At 32.8% G+C, this 19,479-nt stretch overlaps 1 protein-coding gene across 1 annotated transcript in view; it reads left to right on the top strand.

Annotated features, from left to right (window-relative positions):
- Positions 1-19,479, top strand: part of COL11A1 (collagen type XI alpha 1 chain) — a 268,654-nt gene that overhangs the window by 144,822 nt on the left and 104,353 nt on the right. Inside the window, exons 33-34 of the mRNA XM_044675498.1 lie at positions 8,863-8,916; positions 16,682-16,735. Coding sequence (XP_044531433.1) covers positions 8,863-8,916; positions 16,682-16,735 — 108 coding nt within the window. The remainder of the gene's footprint in view (positions 1-8,862; positions 8,917-16,681; positions 16,736-19,479) is intronic.

Here is a 19,479-nt window from a genome sequence, read left to right as displayed (position 1 = left end):
TCTGGCAGTAACTAAATGCACAATGGCCAGAACATGATTTATCTCTCCTTTTGGAAACTGCAGATAGTCAGCCTTGTCTTTCTCTCAGTGTCTTTAAGGATGAATCATGTTTCAAGGCCATAATGAGAATAACTCAATCCATCTTTAGCCAGCACAATAGTTTCTAATACTTCATTGACTAATATTTTCATCCTTATCCTAGTGTTGTTATCTAATGTCAAAAGTGATCTAAAAGGTATTGATTGACTCATTTCTCATAAGGATATTCCTCAGTGACAATGGAATGATAACTGAAGAATATCAGTGGACGTGATTATTCTGACTCATTGGATCATAGATTTAGAGTTCAGAGCCACTTCAAATGGCTCCTTTGATTTATTTTACAGATTAGGAAACTAAGAGCCAAAGAGGGTCAATTTCTTGACCAAGGATGATAGACTCTAAATTAAGTTTTGACTCACTGATTGGCTATAACATATAGCATCAGAGATTTAGCTCTTAAAGGAACTTAAAAAGCCATTTAGTCCAAATTCCTCATTTGATGGATAGGGAACCTGAAGTCCAGAAATATTGTTATTTGATGAAAGCCACATAGATTTTAAATGGTAGAGCAGGAAATTAAACCGAAGTTTATTCACTCCAAATCTAATGATTGGAAATTATAGATTATTCTTTAAAGAAGTTCAGTATTTCTAATTTAATGTACGTATAATCATTCTAACTAGTTAAATAGTGCCAAATACAAGTTCTAATTGATTCATTTTGAGGGAGAGAAAAGGACAGAGGCATCCCGACCTCTGATTTCCCCTGGTATATGGACTCCAAGTATAAATTATAGTCTTACAATTAAACAAAAAAGTAAATTAAATTTAAAAAGTAATTAAATTTAAAAAGTAAACTGTAGACCTGGAAGATGAGAAGTAGTGATGAATAATATAAACTACCTGAGGTCACACAGTATTCTTCACAGTCACAATTGGAACTCAGGTCTTCCTGACTCAGAGACAAGCCCTCAATATACTTTTTGATTCTCCCTATAAGGACAGATGGAAGCAATTCGTAATCATTCTCTGTATCAAGGCACTATGCTGTGATGCTCCGTTTATGTTGGATGTAAATAGATACATCAAAAGTGCCAGCAAATTGTTTATTTTCTCAAGTGGGGAAACATCACTCTTGCCATTTTGTTTACTCTATTAATATGTTAATAATCCTCTGTAATTACAGACACATTTCAAAAGTAAACTGTAGCTTGGCTCCTGGGTAGCATCACAAAATCTCCATTAGAAAGGCCTGAGTTAATGAGGTTACAATATAGTCAAAATCCTTAAGTACTTGGCTGTTTGAAAAAAAAATCCTCTGCCATTTTTTTCAGGAGCAAATATTTAGAATCTTGTTTGCCTGCCAAACAGCATAGCATTATTATTCAGTTTAAAACACATGGTTAGTTAGAAGCCACTGCTAATACCAGGCTTTTCATTCTGGTAACACTCTGTTGTGATTACCTTCACCTTAAGTAGGTCATCATGTCTGGAGACTCAGGATACGTATTTCATCCATCATTTCTTAAGAACTGGTTGCTAACAAGGCTAAATCAAGCTGTCAGTTTACTGCCTCCAAACCCCTTCAAGCCACAATTTCCTCACATGTAAAATTAAAAGTCTGTACTTATCGATGCTCATAAGCCCTTCTAGTTCTATATATGAGACAGAATTATTTGGCAGAATTCTTATCCACTATGTTCCACAAATCTTCTACTGAGGGTCAATTCACTCTCTTCTGTTGGGTCTGTTCTGCATGAATTCAGCATTTGTTATCCCTCTTTTTTGCTAGATTGCTAGTCAATTTATTTTTCTAGTAATACGCTTCTATATAGCAAACCTGTGATATATCCATTTTTGGTACTTCTCATGATGTATATCATAGCCCATCCATGTCTTTTAATAATGTCTCACTCTTGCTCATGCCCTTCACCAAGTTATAATAGAAAGAATATCCTATGCACAAAGATCCTTCCTTTAGATTTCTTGATATTATGAGTATACTAATGGGATATAAGAGCTATATTTTGGTTATCCCCATTTCTCTCTTTATGACTAGTTCATTTGATTTTCAAGACATAATAACCATGATATTCTTTATGCCATTTCCATCCAATGTACAGTTATTTTTGTTGCAGTCTACCCTTACCATATTTTTCTCCATGGGTTTATGAGTGGCCAACTACTTTCTTTCAAATACTGTTATTTAATGTGTCTTCATAAGAGTATTGATGTTAAAGAGGAATGAAAATAGTGATCTTAATTTCAAGGGGATGCTTAGATTCATTAAATTACTATACAGTTTCTAAAATGCCATCTAGCTCATTTTCTCCCTACTGTCCAATTCTAGACCAAATGCGTTGTCTCTGCTAAGTATCTGTCCAAGGTCTGTGGACTTAAGGATCAGCATTGTTTTATCCATTCAACAACATATTCTCTTCTGAATAACAGATATTCCTCATACACTTGTTAGACCCATATCTTGAATGGCAGTGCATTGAGTTTAGTAGTATGCTTTGAAATGTTGTGGGAGTTGATGTATCTCATCTGCAAACAGGAGAATCTGGAGGGCCCCTAAAGATAATCCCTCTCTCAACAGAATTATGTGACCATTACCTTTTATGACAGCAGCAAACATCTTTAATGAGCATAAATCTTATTTATACCTAAACTGATAATGATACTCACTATCATTATAATAAAATCCCATGAAATTGTTAATGATCTCTGTTATTAGAGAATAGCAGGGATCAACAAAGAAATAGTGATTTCTAAAATTTCTAAAGCTTTTACTGAGTCTTATGTACTATAAAGCTTCTGTATATATTTACAAAATAGTTCAGTACAATTAATATTTTCACCAATACCTTAAAGCAGCTATTAGTACAGTCAAAACATCACCTAAATAGTCTGTTCTGGTTGATTTAACCAAAATTTGTAGTTGGAATAGTGCCATGAATTTTAAGAACCCTCATTCATGAGCATAGAAATTTGTTTTGAAGCACATATGATTTGAAGCCATAAAATAAATGTATTGACATGAGCTAAAGTGGAATTTAAAAAATCTTTATGGGTTTACTGTTGATCATAGCATACATGACTACAAGTAATGTGAACAACTTTTTTCCTGCATATTAGATAATTATTCTGGTGTACATGGGATGGATACATTTTATGCTCAATCTTTTCCAATTTATTTGTCCATTTATTCACCCATGAGTTCTTTCATTCACTAATCTATTTATTCAACATTTTTTTTCATTGACCATCTATTACATATTGTAGGTAGGCACTAAGGAGAGTGTTATATATACAAAAGAATGAGGAACTTTTCCTGTGCTCCAGAAATTTCTAATATATTTACAGAGACATGACATTATTATTTCAAATAGTTAAGTGACAATATATGAATGCTTCTTGATTAACTAAATAACAGGGAATATGAGGGGTCATTTTTGCTATATATCCCAGAGGACAAAAAATATTAATGTGAAATTACAATTACCATCATTTCCCTTTTGTGCATATTTTGCTTTAAATTTTGTAGTGATGGAAAAAGAAATATTCATCTTTTAGACTGAAATAGAGAAGAGAAAGTGATAAAAGGCTATACCTACAAGAAGTGAAATGAATTCCTTTTTTTATTGCATTAGGGCTTCTTTATAGAAAAGATAACTGAATTGAGTAAATAGAATGTTGAAATGAAGATTTTTCCCTCCTAAGTTCTCCACTTGAGAGTAGACTATAGTGATATATAGTACCTTCATTTAAGATAATAAATCTGACAACAGGGAATCTAGATCTAAAACACTAATGTAGCATGAAAAGTATTTTTAAAAATTCTATTTGCAAGGGGAAAGCCAAACTATGAGTGCCCAGGGGAAAAGAAAAGTTAATTTATATAGTTTCTATTCAGTTTTGTAGCAAATTTAAATTTTCTCTCAAGCCAGTTTTTTCTCTGCATACCCAGAAGAAAAATCCTTTTTTGGGGAATACATGAAAAGTGATGACTATCTTATCAATAAAAATACAAGAATGCATTTAAATAAATGCTATGTCATTCTCTTGCTAGCATTTTCACCATCACTTTTAAAAATATTATTTATTTTTACTATTCTTTTTGAATTAGAGTTCCAAATTCTCTTTCCCTCCTACCTTTTCACCTACTCATTGGGAAGGCAAACAATATATCATTTTCACATCTGAAATCATGTAAAACATATTTCCACATCAGTCATTTTTTAAAAGGCAATAAAAATAAAGAATTTGTACTCAGTTCATAAATTCTCTTTCTGGAGATGACTAAAATATTATCATCACAAGTTTATTGGAATTGACATGGATCTTTATATTGACCAAAATAGCCAATTCTTCAGAGTTGATCATCATTACAATATTGCTTTACTGTACAAAATGGCCTCTAGGTTTTTCACACATGACTGTCCATTATTTAATATAGGTCTTTCCATGTTTTTTTTTCTTTCTTTCTGAGACCATTCTCATCATTTCACATAACACAGTAGTGTTCCATGACACATGGTGTTCTATCATGGCATATAATATGCCACAACTTGTCTAGTCATTCTCCAGTTGATGAGCATACCTTCAATTTCTAATTCTTTGTCACTACAAAAAGAATGTATGGGGGTGTACATATATGTCATTTTTCTTTTTCTTTAATCTCTTTGGAATACAGATCTAGTGATGATGTTGCTAGGTCAGATGAGACACGCAATTTTATAGTCCTTTTGAGCAGAATTCCAAATTGTTCTCCAGGATAATTGCCTCAGTTCACTACTCCATTGACACTTCATTAGTGTACCTATTTTTCCCTCATCCCCTCCAGCATTTGTTATTTCTGATAGTTGTGAGGTGGTACCTCACAGTTGTTTTAATTTTAATTTTTCTACAGTCTTGATTTCTTCTTTTGAAAACAGCCCAGTCATATCCCTTGACTATTTATCAGTAGAGGAGTAACTTTTATTTATTATAAATTTGACTTGGTTGTTTTTTTTTAATATTCAAGAAATGAGGTCTTCATTGGAGAAATTTGCCATTTCTTTTATATCTTTGTTAGTAAAATGTAATCTCCCTGATTATGTCTTTTAACCAGGTCTGTTTTTGTTTTTGCTTTATCTGAGGTCATGGTTGTTACCCCTGACTTTTTTATTTAAGTTGAAACATATTCAATTCTGCTTCAGCCCTTTCTTTTAACTCTGTATATATTTACCATCTCTTTCTGATCTTGATCTATGCAACATCATTTAGACTACCTTCATTTCCCCTCATTTCCTTACCATAGGCAGCCAATATAGACTCAATTTCTTCAAAGTTCATAGGCATTGTCACAAAATATGCCTGTGGAATAATGTGCATAGCATATGCAGATATATGCCTATGGGAATAATACACACAACATTAAAGCATCTATGATTTTTGCATCCTAGAGAATTTTCAGAATGAGATTTCCCTCTTGCCATCAAACAGAATTAAATAATTTGAGAGTTGACAGAGAACTTAGTAATGATGTAGTCTAATCCAGCATGAAAAGAAGCCCCACTAGGTTATCCCCTATTACAGCTTAGTCGAGAATCTTTATTGAATTTAAGAACATTGAAGTTGATGATGTGTCTAAGATCATTTAGCTACAAAGTGGCAGAGATAAGGTTTGAACCCAGGTCTCACTGACATCAAGACGATCACTCTATACACTCCTCCATGCTGCCTCTTTAGTCAATAAATACTGACAAGAAAATACATCTTGACAGATTAGTGTCCTGCACTGATAGTATATTATAGTCAGATCTGGAGTAGGATTATAAACTCATAGATTCATGACTGAAAGGGACCTTAGAGGCTATTTATTTCAAGAAATAGCAAAAGATCAATATGATATATTATTAGCCTTGTTGCATGAGAGAGAAACCCTTCTTCCTGGCTAAGCCATCTAGCGCTACTTTTGATCTAAGATTTTGTTAACTCTAGTTCTTTGCATTTTCTGGCCTTTTAAATAGGAAACCATCCCCAAAGTGGATCAGATTAATAACATGATTAATTATTCCTTTATGTAGTCATTGGCATGAGGAGCGATACAGTGGAAAAGAATCAGAAAAAGGGACAGCAATCCATTCCTATTCTCTCTCCACAATCAAGAGGCTGAGTTGGTGGCTCTGCCTGGGGAAGTAGGGATAGCTCTGGCTATTGTGAGTTTAAAAATTAATATCCAAATCCTCTTAAGTATTATATTTAATAAGGTTTATTAATAATAACTAAAAAAGTTTAGAGTAAAAAAGCCAGCTTTCCTAGCCACGCACCAGGGAAAAGAGAATGAGACTCGTGAAGTTACACCAAGTATATACAAACAACAGAAACACCACAAGGTGGGGATGAAGGAGGAAAGGGATTCTGTGAGATGAAAAAGAATTCTGGGAGATGGAGTCCATGGGTTCAAGATTTTCTAACTACACACTATAATTACTAAGAATATAAACAACTTGCACCACTCCTATTACTGTAGTACCTACATTGCCTCCTATACCTATTACTGCATCACAATCGTAGGGTTTGTAGTATTGGAGGGAAGACTTGGAAATCTTGGCCAAGGTGCTTTGATGTTTTTGCAATGTATTTTAAAAGTCTCTCGTGAGAGAGAATATTTTTTTCTAGACCTAAATCCAATCACAGGTGAACTTCTTAACTCAAGATTTACTTTATGATTTTCCATATTGACTGCTTGAAACTAAATAAGACAAGTCACGAAGAAGTGGAAATGGAACACAGGTGACACTGATCTACTCAATGATACCCAATGATAGATCTGGAATATCATTAACAGAACACAGGTGACACTGATCTACTCAATGATACCCAATGATAGATCTGGAATATCATTAACAAAGAAACTTCCTCCAGAGATAGAAATTAGAACTCATTCATACCTGCCTCTCTGTTGCATAATCTTTGACCATATCCTCTCATCAATCTGCCACTGGAAGTCTGCCTGGCAAACTTTTCTTTATATTTATTGACATTGACTGAATTTAGTATAGCAAGTATCCCAGCATCTATGATAGCATGCTAGCATGGACATAATCCATTGTCCTTTTTCTTGTTATCTGATTAGCCCATTGAATAGAAAGCTGCCCTTGAAGACAGGAAGATTTGGGTCCAAGTGTCACCTCTGTGTAAATCACTTAGCCTCTCAATACTGTAGGTAATTCTCTAAGACTACAAGTTATAAAGAAAGTGCCAGACTTTATTGGTAGAAGTAGCTTCTTCATCTGGATAATCCCTATACCTCCCCAATCTATTTTTAATGTATTTTGTCATTGCCTTTTGTCTTTATGTCACCACTGCTTTACCCTCCACCCAAACCTCCAGACTGAACCTTCCTGTATAACCAAGAAAGATGATTGTATAAAAGCACCTGATGAAGCACCCGATAAACCTGATGGTTTGACAGGGTATTCTGTTCTCATAATCCCCAACTCAGTGTCATGAGGGAGGAGTCTGTTTTGTGATTCTTTGCAAGGATCTCTTACATGGGGTCAAAACACAAACCAATGACAACAACAAATCAAGACTATCCTAGGCACCCTGGGAAAAACTTTATTTTCACTAATTAAAGAAAAAAAAAAAGCTAACCTTCTAATAGAACCTTTTCTCTCAAGTTCAGACTGAATTTGCATTTAAAATGTGAACTAGAAAAGTAAGTAAATCCTTTGTGAGCTAAAAGGTTAGCTAAGATTCATAAACAATGGATGTTTTATTATAAAAGAGTTGATATATCACTACTTCTGTCTGGGCAAAAAGGTCTAGGAATGTGAATTGGTCATACATCTGCTGTAAACCCCAGATTATTGGATATTTGCATCACTAAATCAGCATTGTGGTAGAGGACAAAGTGATTATGAAGTGAATTCTTGACATACCAATGAAGCATCTCAACAAAATAACGCCAAGCCACAACTGCTAAGTGCCTTTTATTTTGTTTCCATAATAATTTATTTTGGCTACACTGTTAAGCTGATTATTCAGCTCTACTTACTTTTGCTTCCAGTGACACAGCATAATAGCCTGCTATTAAATGTTTAATTTACATCATACCTTCAACAAAATTTAACAAGCCTCCTGAGCAGAGCTCTCTCTTCAGGGTTTGTTTAGTGCTTTATAACCTATTGTTTGTGTTGAATGAGTCTCTCGAAAAAAAGGAAAAGTCCACTGTTTTTCAAAGCCTTTTTCACCCCTTTTCTTAGTTTTCAGCAAAAGTTTCTGATGACCACTAGAGGACACTGTCTTTCTCTTTTATCTCAGTCTTCTTGCACAGGCAATTGATGTTTATTACAGATGGAAAGGAGTAGAGAGAAACATCTAGATATTGAATATTAGCTGAATTATCAGAAGTGTAGCATATCTACAATGAAAAGAGACAATGTGAACATAGTATTTTCTATGCTTTTTTTTAAAATCATCAACTGTAACAAAATAAAACAATTTTAAAATAAAACAATTAGAAAAAGACTCCCATTAGAGTTATCAATTTTTGAGTCATAAAAACCAAATATAATTTTTTAAAGTTTTATAGGACTATTTTCTATAGTAGATGAATTGCCAGGCATATGCGTTACTTTGTGAACTCTTATAAGATGTCAAAATTCTAGAAATGAACACATTTATCAAATCAACTAAATATTTAAAAATATGCTACACTTTTATGGAAATAAATCATGATAAGTAATATTAACCTTAACCTTGTTGCATATCAAAGGATGGTGACTGAAAATCCTTAATGTAATTTTATTTTTACTACTTTCCATTTCAGGGGCCACCTGGAAAAGATGGGCTGCCTGGGCACCCTGGGCAACGTGGAGAAACTGTAAGTGAATCCATCTCCCTACTTTAAACTTTGTCTATTTTTAAATATTAGAACTTCATCTTAAATAAACTTAAACCTTTCCCTTGTCTTCCTTTCCTTTATTTTTTAAAAGACACAGCACTGAAAGCCTGTTCCCTATATAGTATTTAATAGATTAGGATGAAACAGATGAACTAATTCTGCTAAATGTTTTGGAGGTAACTATTATGCAGTGGAAAGAGCTCTAGAATTAGGTAAAGAGGTCCTTAGTTCAAATCCCATTTTTACCACTTTCTACCTTTGTGATCATAGTCACTTTATGTCATTATGTGGGAATCAGTTTCTTCATCTAGAAAATCAGGAAGTTTGGACCTAGTGACCTGTATAGGCTGTAACCCTGAATCCATGATCCTATTAAGAAAGAAATAAAAGGTCAGCTGAGTAGCTCAGGGTATTGAAAGCCAAGCCTAGAGACAAGAGGTCCTGGCTTCAAATCTGGCCTCAGACACTCCCAGCTGTATGACCTTGGGCAAGTCACTTAACCCCCACTGCCTAGCCCTTACTGCTCTTCTGCCTTGGAATCAATACACAGTATTGATTCCAAGACAGAAGGTAAGGGTTTTTATTAAAATATATAATATACATACATTTATATATTTTATAATATATATTATAGATTTTATAATATATATGTGAAAGGAAGGAAGGAAGGAAGGAAGGAAGGAAGGAAGGAAGGAAGGAAGGAAGGAAGGAAGGAAGGAAGGAAAAAAACAGAAAAACATACTAGAAAGATCTATTTCTGTGCTAAAGTAAACTAAAATTATGAGAGTAACTCTGATTATTGATCATCGTGATGTCTAGGTTATTGGATGTGGTTGTGGGTACTGAGGGGAGTCAAATTTCTTCTGGAATTTATGCTATAATATAATATAAAATAATATAATATAATATAATATAATATAATATAATATAATATAATATAATATAATATAATATAATATAATATAATATAATATAATATAACATAATAGTACTTATATTTCTGTATACATTTGTATGAATATATTATTTGTACAAATTTTGATAAAAATATCACTATATTGAAAAGAACCTAATTGAAGTTCCTCAAATTAATATCTAGGAAGTTTTTGTTGCCCTCAAAAAACTGTTATTTCATAAAAACATAGAGCTTTGAAAAATCTTGAATTGCTCTCATATCTATCCTAAAACCTTAAAGGAAGTCCACAGACAGATCTGGAAATCTATTCAGTTTTTTTATAGTTCAAGAAAACGTATGGTAAAAGTGCTTCATCAACACTTACCTAAGAACAAAGACCCACAACCAGTTAACCATGAAAGGACCTACTAGTCAGCTATAGCATTATCTTTGGTAGCTACTCTTTCCCAGATATATAATTTACATAGAAAATTAATCATTTTTGCCCAAAACTAATTATTGAGCCAGAAAGTCCTATATTTCCTACTTAATGAGAAATCCAATGATTTGGCATGTTGCCCCAAATCATTTTCCTAACAAAACCATTCATTTACTTTAACTTTCCTGAGTAGGTCATAAAATAGATCTATGATTGACTTATATGAGGGTAAGGAAATAGATTCCTATTTCTGCATCCTGCCAATATCTTGTGTTAATATTCAGTGGTTTAGATCTTGGAAGTCACCTAGTCCAAACCCCTCATTTTATATGTAAGATAAGGTTATAATCATATGTAATATATATATTATAATATTTATTATGTAACATATAATAATATAAAGTAAGATAAGGCTGTGTGTTGATAGAAGATAGATATTCCACATGAATTGTCTGAATATATAGAACTGAGGTAAGGGCCATATGACTCTAAGAGAAACTGATTTCTACCTTAAAAGGGGCATGAGAAGGTTTGAGTATGGACCCCCAATGTTTGCTCCTTTTCTTGACTATCTCTAGGAGAGGTATTGAGCTAGATTTATATTCATATGCACCCCAGGCCCCCATTATCTCTGTTCTGGTTATATGATTTTTTTTTAGTAGGGGCTTAAAACAAAGCTGTGTTTTGTTTTTAAGAGGTTTTTTTATTTGTTTTGTTTTGTTTTTTTGTTTGCTCTCAAAGGAGAGGACTATCTCAAATTAAACTTTTAGGCTACTAAACCATAAAATGCTGGTTACACAAATCACCATCACAAATAGTAACTAATGAATAAACTCATTGATCTAAGCAAACAGAAGTCATGGAAATTATACAGATTAGAATAAATCAGAAAATACATAAGAATGAACTTTTAAGATAGGAGTAGGATAAGATCTCAGTTCAAGAAAGATCCTGGGATCTTTTAAAGGGAAATTCTCCCTTCCAAGTTTCTAGGCAGGCAAGATAGAAATCAGGAACATATTGATGAGCTGGCTTTCTCAATATGTCATCAGCTTCCAAACTTCCAAAGTCTTTCCATGTTTTTTCTCCTGAAGAGATTCTCTCCTGAAGAGTATCTAAAGCCCCAAGTGTCTCTCTATCCAAGATCTTTGGCATCAGCTCTGCCTTTTATGTAGGTATTCAGTGTATGTCAGCATTCTCTCCACTGATGAAGAGTCACATCTCTTTCTGGAAATCAACAACACATAAAATGTTCCATTCTCAGTTTGAAATCCTGCTTATATATAGAAGAGGAAAATAATACCCAGAGTCAGTGACTTATTGAAAATCACATAGGCAGTGGCAGAGTAAGAAGCTGTACTTGAATATCTGATTCCAAATATTACAGACATTCCAATATATCATATCTATCTATCTATATCTCCCAATTAACTGTTAACTATAAAGAAGATGAATTTTCTACCTTTGGGGAAGACCTATCAACATCAGTTAAAGTCCTTTTTTAAACCAAGTGCCAATTGATTTTAAATAAAATATTAGGGTGTGTGTTTTTTTTTTCGATTTTGCTACTTCAAAGCCTGGAATTTCAAAAACCTAATCAAGAATGATTTAGTCAAACAAAAGTGCAAAATTGTCTGGGCTTCCATACAGAGATGACATCTGTTTGAAGGACTTAAGATATATTTTCTGAAAGGACACAAGTTATTTTCATGTTTGCAAACATAATCTCTTCAAGTTTCAATGACATTTTTTTAAATAAGAAAGTCTTATTCCAGGATGATAACTCTAAGCATGAACAAAATGACATTTAGGGCCAATTTTAGAGTCACCTTGAAAAAAATCGAAACATTTAGAACTTCAGTGTGGAAGATCAAAAACAAACATATGTACAGAGAGGAGGCAAAAGGATTAAGAGGATTAGGAAAGGCTTCCTGGAGAAGGTAAGGTTTTGAAGGAAAGAGTAATTGAAGAAAGCCCAGAGAATATTAGTAGATACTATTAATATTTACAAGTTGATTCTCTTTTTATTGATAACCTATCTTTAGCAAAATAACCCTTGCCAATCATATATTAAAAAATCACATGGCCAATTTATTCAATTATTTTGAGCTTTGATGATTACCAATTACCAGATACCCTGGTCTGTAGTTAGGAGCATTTCACTGAGTATACATTGTCAATGTATGAGGTATTTGTCAGGCCACATGTTTTTTCAAGTCATATTCAGATCCCAGGACAATGATTTCATAAATGGTATATAGCTATGTGAATATTCTCATCTGTGTCTAACACTGAAATTCATAAAGTAAGCATCCACAGAATATACAAAATAACAAAAAAAATGTTGTTTTTCCCTTAAAACATTTGGGAAACAGATGGTTCTAAGACCAAGAAGAAGGTTTGGCCTTTCTATGGGGTCAATATTTTTTAAAGTCTTTATCCAAACTTTTGGTTGACTCCCAAATGATCTTAGTCCCCTGAAGATCTGCAAAATAGGAAATAGCTGAATATTAGTTATTTCAAATTGGTGGAACCCAAGCCAGCCATAAATTCCCTGGCTTGTGGAAAATCCCATATTTTCATTTTTAATTTTAATTGGTTGCCATTATAGATGCATTTTATTTTATTTTTAATTTTAAAAAAGCCTTATCTTATATTAGAATTGATTCTAAATATTGATTCCAAGGTAGAAAAGTATTAAGGGTTAGGCATTTGGGTGTTTAGTGACTTGCCTAGGGTCACATAGCTAGAGAATGCCTGAGGTCAAATTTGAACCCAGGACTTTCCATATCTAACCCTATCTATCTATCCTTTGAGTCACCTAGCTGCCCCTGGATACATTGTCAAATACCTTTTTCTTGTCTCCTTTTAAAGTGTTCATAATTGAAAATCATTTTTTTCTCCCCAAATGTACAAAGTTTGAAGGTTGTATGGCTATAATTATAAAATTTATGTTATTCCTGACTAGCTAAATATCTGATTTAATTTCCAATTCACGGGAAATAATTAATTGGATTTCCTATTCTTTAAATGTATCATTTCCCAGCAATGTTAAAAATTATATTTTGCCATTGTTGAATGATACTTAGAAGACATTTTGTCTACTTAAGAGGCATTTTGGTATTTTGCTCATTTAAAAGATAAAATCATTGAAAAGAACCTATAACTGGTTACATTATTAACTGAATACAAACTATGGAATGAGGCATCTTTTGCATATACATTACAACAATTTTTTTTTTTGCTTTACATTAATGTATCTAATTGGGTTTTACTTTTGGTACCTATTTGAAATCCACTTTAAAATCTGTCATCCGTTTATAGTTTTTTTTGTCATGCTTTGTATTCTTCAAAACATACACAACTCTATGAACTATAGTTCATATGAACCTTATTTGTGATGTTACCTTGGGACAAATTTAAAGAATACACATGAAGCTTTCCTAAGGGTTGTAGGGAACCTTGGGTCTCTAGCCTTATGGTAGATTTTGACTTTTAATTCCTTCTGAACCTCCTTAATGTTCTTCAAACTAGTCTTCTCATTTCTCTCTGAGAGTAATCAGAGAGACATTTTAGAAGAATTCATAACAAAGACTTTTAACTTGGAATTTGATTTAAACTTAATAGCATTTAAATACCATATGAGTGTTTAATCCTAATTTCTGAGTATATTCACAGGAAACTACAGCCCCCATTCCCCCCCCCTCTCCAAATAAACTAAGAAACATTGTGTGATTTTAATTAACCTAAATTTTTGTTTGGTTTGGACATATCAGAGAAAGTTGACATAGTGTAGAACAGTGATTCCCAAAGTGGGCGCCACCGCCCCCTGGTGGGTGCTGCAGCTATCCAGGGGAGTGGTGATGGCCACACTTTTTTTTGTATTACATTCTATTCTGAGTTCAATAAATAGTTTCATAATTTCCAGGGGGCGCTAAGTAATATTTTTTCTGGAAAGGGGGCAGTAGGCCAAAAACGTTTGGGAACCACTGGTAGAAGAAAGTACAATGACTTGGAAGTTAGGAGACCTAAATTCCAATGCTTACTTTGCTACTTAGTGGCTATTTCCATAGAAGGAATCTCCATTTTTATTTGGTCCTCCAGTTTTCTCATATGTAAATCAAGGGGATTGAATAAGAAAATTTCTAAAGTCCTCAGGAGTTGAAAATACTATAACCTAAATATATTATTTTAGAATTTCTGAGCATAGATGTAGATATGTAAAAAGAAAGATTTGGACTCTGATTTGTCTCATTCTATCCTTTGTGTTTATGGCATACTTCTTGTATATAATTAATCAGTGCCATAACTGATCCTAAAAGTTATTCTTATACTCTTGGGCAATCACCTTGGGATAATGACACTAATGAAACTCAAGACAAGAATCAACTTAAATTACCCTTTTTCTAAACCTGGATCAACTCTTTATGCATTAAAGATGCAAAGTTCTAAAAATCAGTTACTTGGATAGCTTATGTGATTTAATGCCAGACAAACTAGTAAAAAGGTGAAAATTTAGAGAAGCAATTAATATGTTTCCATAATGCTAAAACACTGAAACAAAAAAGCAAACATGTCTTAGGCCTATTCTTTTTCCCCCAGAAATAGATTTTTATTAGTATTTGGAAGATATAGAATAATAGAAACTAATATCATTATGTACAGCTATGATACATATATGTATATATATATATACATATATATATAGGATCATCTATGTATAATATATACACTCATATCTAGATATACAGATTGATTAACTAGTTGAGTGATAGATGCATTTTATAATTAAAATTTCCTTGATATAAGGAATTCCTAGGTAAGAATCTCTTTCTACTATTTTAATTAGACACTTGCTGAGCAATATATTTTCTTATGAAGTTGTCTTGGGGCATTGGGAAGTCCTGTGCCTAGAATCATAAAGCTAGTATATTTTGGAGGTAGGACATGAATCAAGATATTCTTGACTCTCCATGGCCAGCTCTGTAGTCAGTAAAACATTCTGATCAAGATATGTTTAAATTGTTGTACCTCTATACACAAATATGTTCATATAAAGGCTCTATTTACAGTTTTTCATCTAAAAGTTCATGATACAAAAGTAGACCCTCCCTGATTACATGCTTTATTTGTAATTTCATTTCTTCCATTAACATTATACCCTTCAGCTAATAAATCTTTTGAGAAGGTTATACAAATTTCATTTAATTGGTCTTAAGTAAACTCTAATAGGATTTTAAAAATTATTTCCTTTAAGTGGTAATCAGAAGTCAGACAGTAAACCACCTACTATGGGTCAAACAAAAATAATTTCCATTTATAATACTCTTATAGACCAAATAAATTAATGATAAAAAACATAAACTGTGCTATGTTCAAGCACTGTATTAAGCTTCTGTGTCATACTTGACTAGATTGTATTCTCATGCTTACATCATTTTTAAAGTGTCTTTCCCCACCTTCTTCATTTTCTCTTGATTGTCTATTCCCTATCCTTGATCCTTCTATCTCTTTCTCTGTCTCTCCTTTCTCTCCTGATTTCCCACTTTCCTCTTCTCTCCCATTGTTCATTTAAGCTTATAAAGTTAAGTGTTTCAATTTAATCCTGAAATGGTATCACATCCTACTAATAACTATTCTTTTTTATAAGCCTCTTTTAATTACTTGTTCCATTATATCAGACTGTTGGGATACAATTGTGCTGGGTATGGAAGAGATAGTAAAAAGAATTACATTAATACCAAGAAAATTGTCTCCTGGTGATTCAAAACAGTAAACAATTCGAAGAATATCTAAATCATTTATGTGGATGACAAATCCCACATATGGGAATTCTACATTTTGTGGCTTTGTTACAAGCTTAATTCTAAAATAGCTTGATCCTACTGGCCTTATCATAACTTTTATTTTTTTATTAAATGATTCCTCATATATCCCACCTTCTTACTTTATTCTTATTCTAGATTAGCCATTTTAGTTGTTCATAAAATGTATTTCCAGACATCTTTTCTAAATGTGTTACTTTATTTTTCCCACTCATGACTACCTCTCTTCATTCTGTTTTCCCAGCCATATTTTCCTAGTCAATTTAAGAGAATTAGACCTTTGATCAAATTAAAACCTTAGCTAACTTATGCTATTAGCATAACCTAATGAATCTTTTTGAGGAAAAAAAAGTCACTGGTAATTATAGTCAGCAAAAGATAGAAGTTGGAAAGTCCTTTGATAGATACAATATTTCAACTTTAAGCATCCATAAAAATGATGAATATGAAAACTTTTATAGCTAGAGAGAGTATATTCTTGAAAAACAACTTTCTTTTCAACTGAGCCATCCCATTACCTAATGTCCTTCTTAATTACACTTTTTAATAATATATAGCTAATAAATGTCATGTTTCATTCCTTAGGGATTTCAAGGCAAAACAGGTCCTCCTGGACCAGGTGGTGTTGTTGGACCACAGGTAAGTCATTTTACATTATACCATTCAAGAATTTAGGATTTTCTAATACTTAATACTTTTAATTTCTCTGATTATGATACTTCTTGAAGGTATTATAAATCAATAAGGTTAATTTTGGTTATTTCAATTTGTGCATATGTAAGTTGATTTTCATAAATTCAGCTAAGTATCTACTTAATAATGCAGTCGATTTTTAGCAGTGGGAAAGACCAACTTGGTTTAATGTAAAGTATCAGATTACCCCCAAATCAAGTGTACCCTAGGACTGAACTATACCACTTTTACACCATAGGCTTAAATTCATTATATTGTGGCTTCAGTCAAGAAATTTTAATTAGTGAAGTACTCCCTTATAAGGCTATGCTAAATCATTCGCAGGGAAAAAAATCTCAAGAATTAGAAGTGTTTATAGGGGAAAGAGATATTCCTTAGGAGGTAGTGAGCTTCCTTTTACTTAACTTCTTCAAGCAAATACTAAATAACCCCTTGCTGGGTATGTTAGTAAAAGTTCTTTTTTGAGATGGTTTCTCGGGTCAGCTGTGAGATTATGTGTGGTAGCTAGCTGTCACAGTGGATAGAGCAAGAACAAATCTGGCCTCAGATTCTTACTATCTGTGTAATTCTGGGACAATTTCCTCATCTGTAGAACAAGCTGGAGAAGGAAATGGCAAACCACTCCAATATCTTTACCAAGTCCAAATGAGACCATGAAGGGCTGAACCTGACTTAAGATGACTGAACATTGACATGAGATTATTTGATGAACCTACATGCTCTCATTTCTTTAATTCCAGACATGTAATTTCATATGGTTAGGGAAGTTTCACTATAGACATTCTCTCCAGGGATGCTATATCAGCAACTTGTTTACAATTTACTATTTCAATTTCCTGAGGGTCCTAGGAAACTAAATGATTAGCCCATGCTCATCTTGTTAGTTAACATTAAAGGCAACTTGAATCCTGGTTTTCTGGACTTGCAGTTCCTCAGATAAGCTATCTTTTGATTTCCATATTAAATTGAGAATTTCATGTTTGTAATATATTTCATTTTCTCCCACCCCAATTGATTTGTGGTTATTTAATTTTTAATATGACATTCAGCTTTGATTCTCTGAGCACCAAGGGGGTAAATTATTATTGCTAGATGACAGGAAACGTGTTCACAATATGCCAGGTAATACAAAAGTCCAAAGAATGAATGATTAGCATATGAATTATTGAAAATAAATTCTACTTATTCCTCAACTCACTAGCATCTTTATGGAAAACTGATGAGTTAAAAAAACTCACCTGTAAGATGCATCAAGCTAAAAGAAGCAGCTCAAAACAGAAACTTTTTTTAAATCTATTTCTGAAAAGTTGTGCATGTTCTGGGTTAAATTTTGATCTGTAATTGACTTGAAGTTCAAAGGGTTTGTGTAATCATACCTGAAGCTGAAATTTCGCCCTGCTAATGAAATATTGCTGCAGAATGAATAGCTGCTGAATTTTTAGACTAAGAAGAAAAGCATTTTAGTATGTGTTTGTGTGTTTAAAAAATTCAAAAATATATTTGAACAATGTAGACACATTAGTAAAATGACATGGAATTTGAAAATATAAATGTTCTATGCCTGGATTCTATATCATCTTTCTCACTATTAACTTTGAGAGAAAAAATAGAATCCAATTTACTTATTCCCTTTTTGATGAAACATAGTAGAAAGCAAATGTGAATTTCCTTACATTGAATGAGTTCTCCATTGCTATTCATTAGTTTTAATTAAAAGCAGTGCTTCCTAAAGGTTATGTTACTGAGATTACTACTAATATAAAGACTTGTTTTTGACCTATGGCAAACAACTTCAAAATCTGCTTTCTGAGAGAACGTCATAAAGAAGAAATAAAACCCTATTCCTTTTATTTGGAATGCTTTAAGAAGAGAAAGGCAACATAGTAGAATAGAATATAAACATCATGTGACTTCTCTAAATCTTTCCAAACCTCAAATCTTTTTTTTTTATATCCTCTCCTGCCTAGTTGGAATCATCTAAAGCTGTCAAAGGCATGTGTTCTCCCCTCTGTTCCCTCTCTTCAAGGCAGAAAAAACAGCAAGTGTCCTTTATTCAGTATGCATTTTTACTGAATTATTAGCGTTTATTGGAACTTTAGGGAGACTAGCCTTTTGTTATTTCAAACACAGGTATGGCTTTGTGGAAGACCAAGAAAATTATTTCATAGGAATTATATTGATTGTAATAATGAATATCCTTCTATTCCCTTTATACAGAAACAAAGATCTTCATTTTCACCTCAGAGACTTCTGTTATCAATTATGAATGAATTATATTCCCCAAGGATAGTATTGTCAAAGGGAGATAGCTTTATTGAGGTTAAAGAGCACTAGGATTAAAGTCCAGACTTGAATTTAAACCTCTGGGTTGACACTTATTTTTGTTACCTTGAACAAGTCACTTAGCTTTTATAGTTTCAGTTAACCCACCTCTAAAATGAAGGAATGAGACTAAATGATTCCTAGGGTCCCTTGCAGATTTGATCCAATCAAATTAAATAAAATATAATCATAGTAATAAATACAAATTCATACATGTAGGTTAAAACATGTAGACAAGGTACCAATAGATACTGATAAAATGAATTTCCTTATCTTAGAGTTCTCTATTTTAGTGCAGTCAGGGGTCTCATTTCTTTCTATATACCAATTCAAAAATTACATATATATATATATATATATGTAATATA

The sequence above is a fragment of the Gracilinanus agilis genome, chromosome 4, assembly GCF_016433145.1.
Source record: "Gracilinanus agilis isolate LMUSP501 chromosome 4, AgileGrace, whole genome shotgun sequence".
NCBI lineage: Eukaryota > Metazoa > Chordata > Mammalia > Didelphimorphia > Didelphidae > Gracilinanus > Gracilinanus agilis.
Note: the sequence above shows the minus strand (reverse complement) of the source record. Positions and strands in the feature narration are given on the sequence as shown.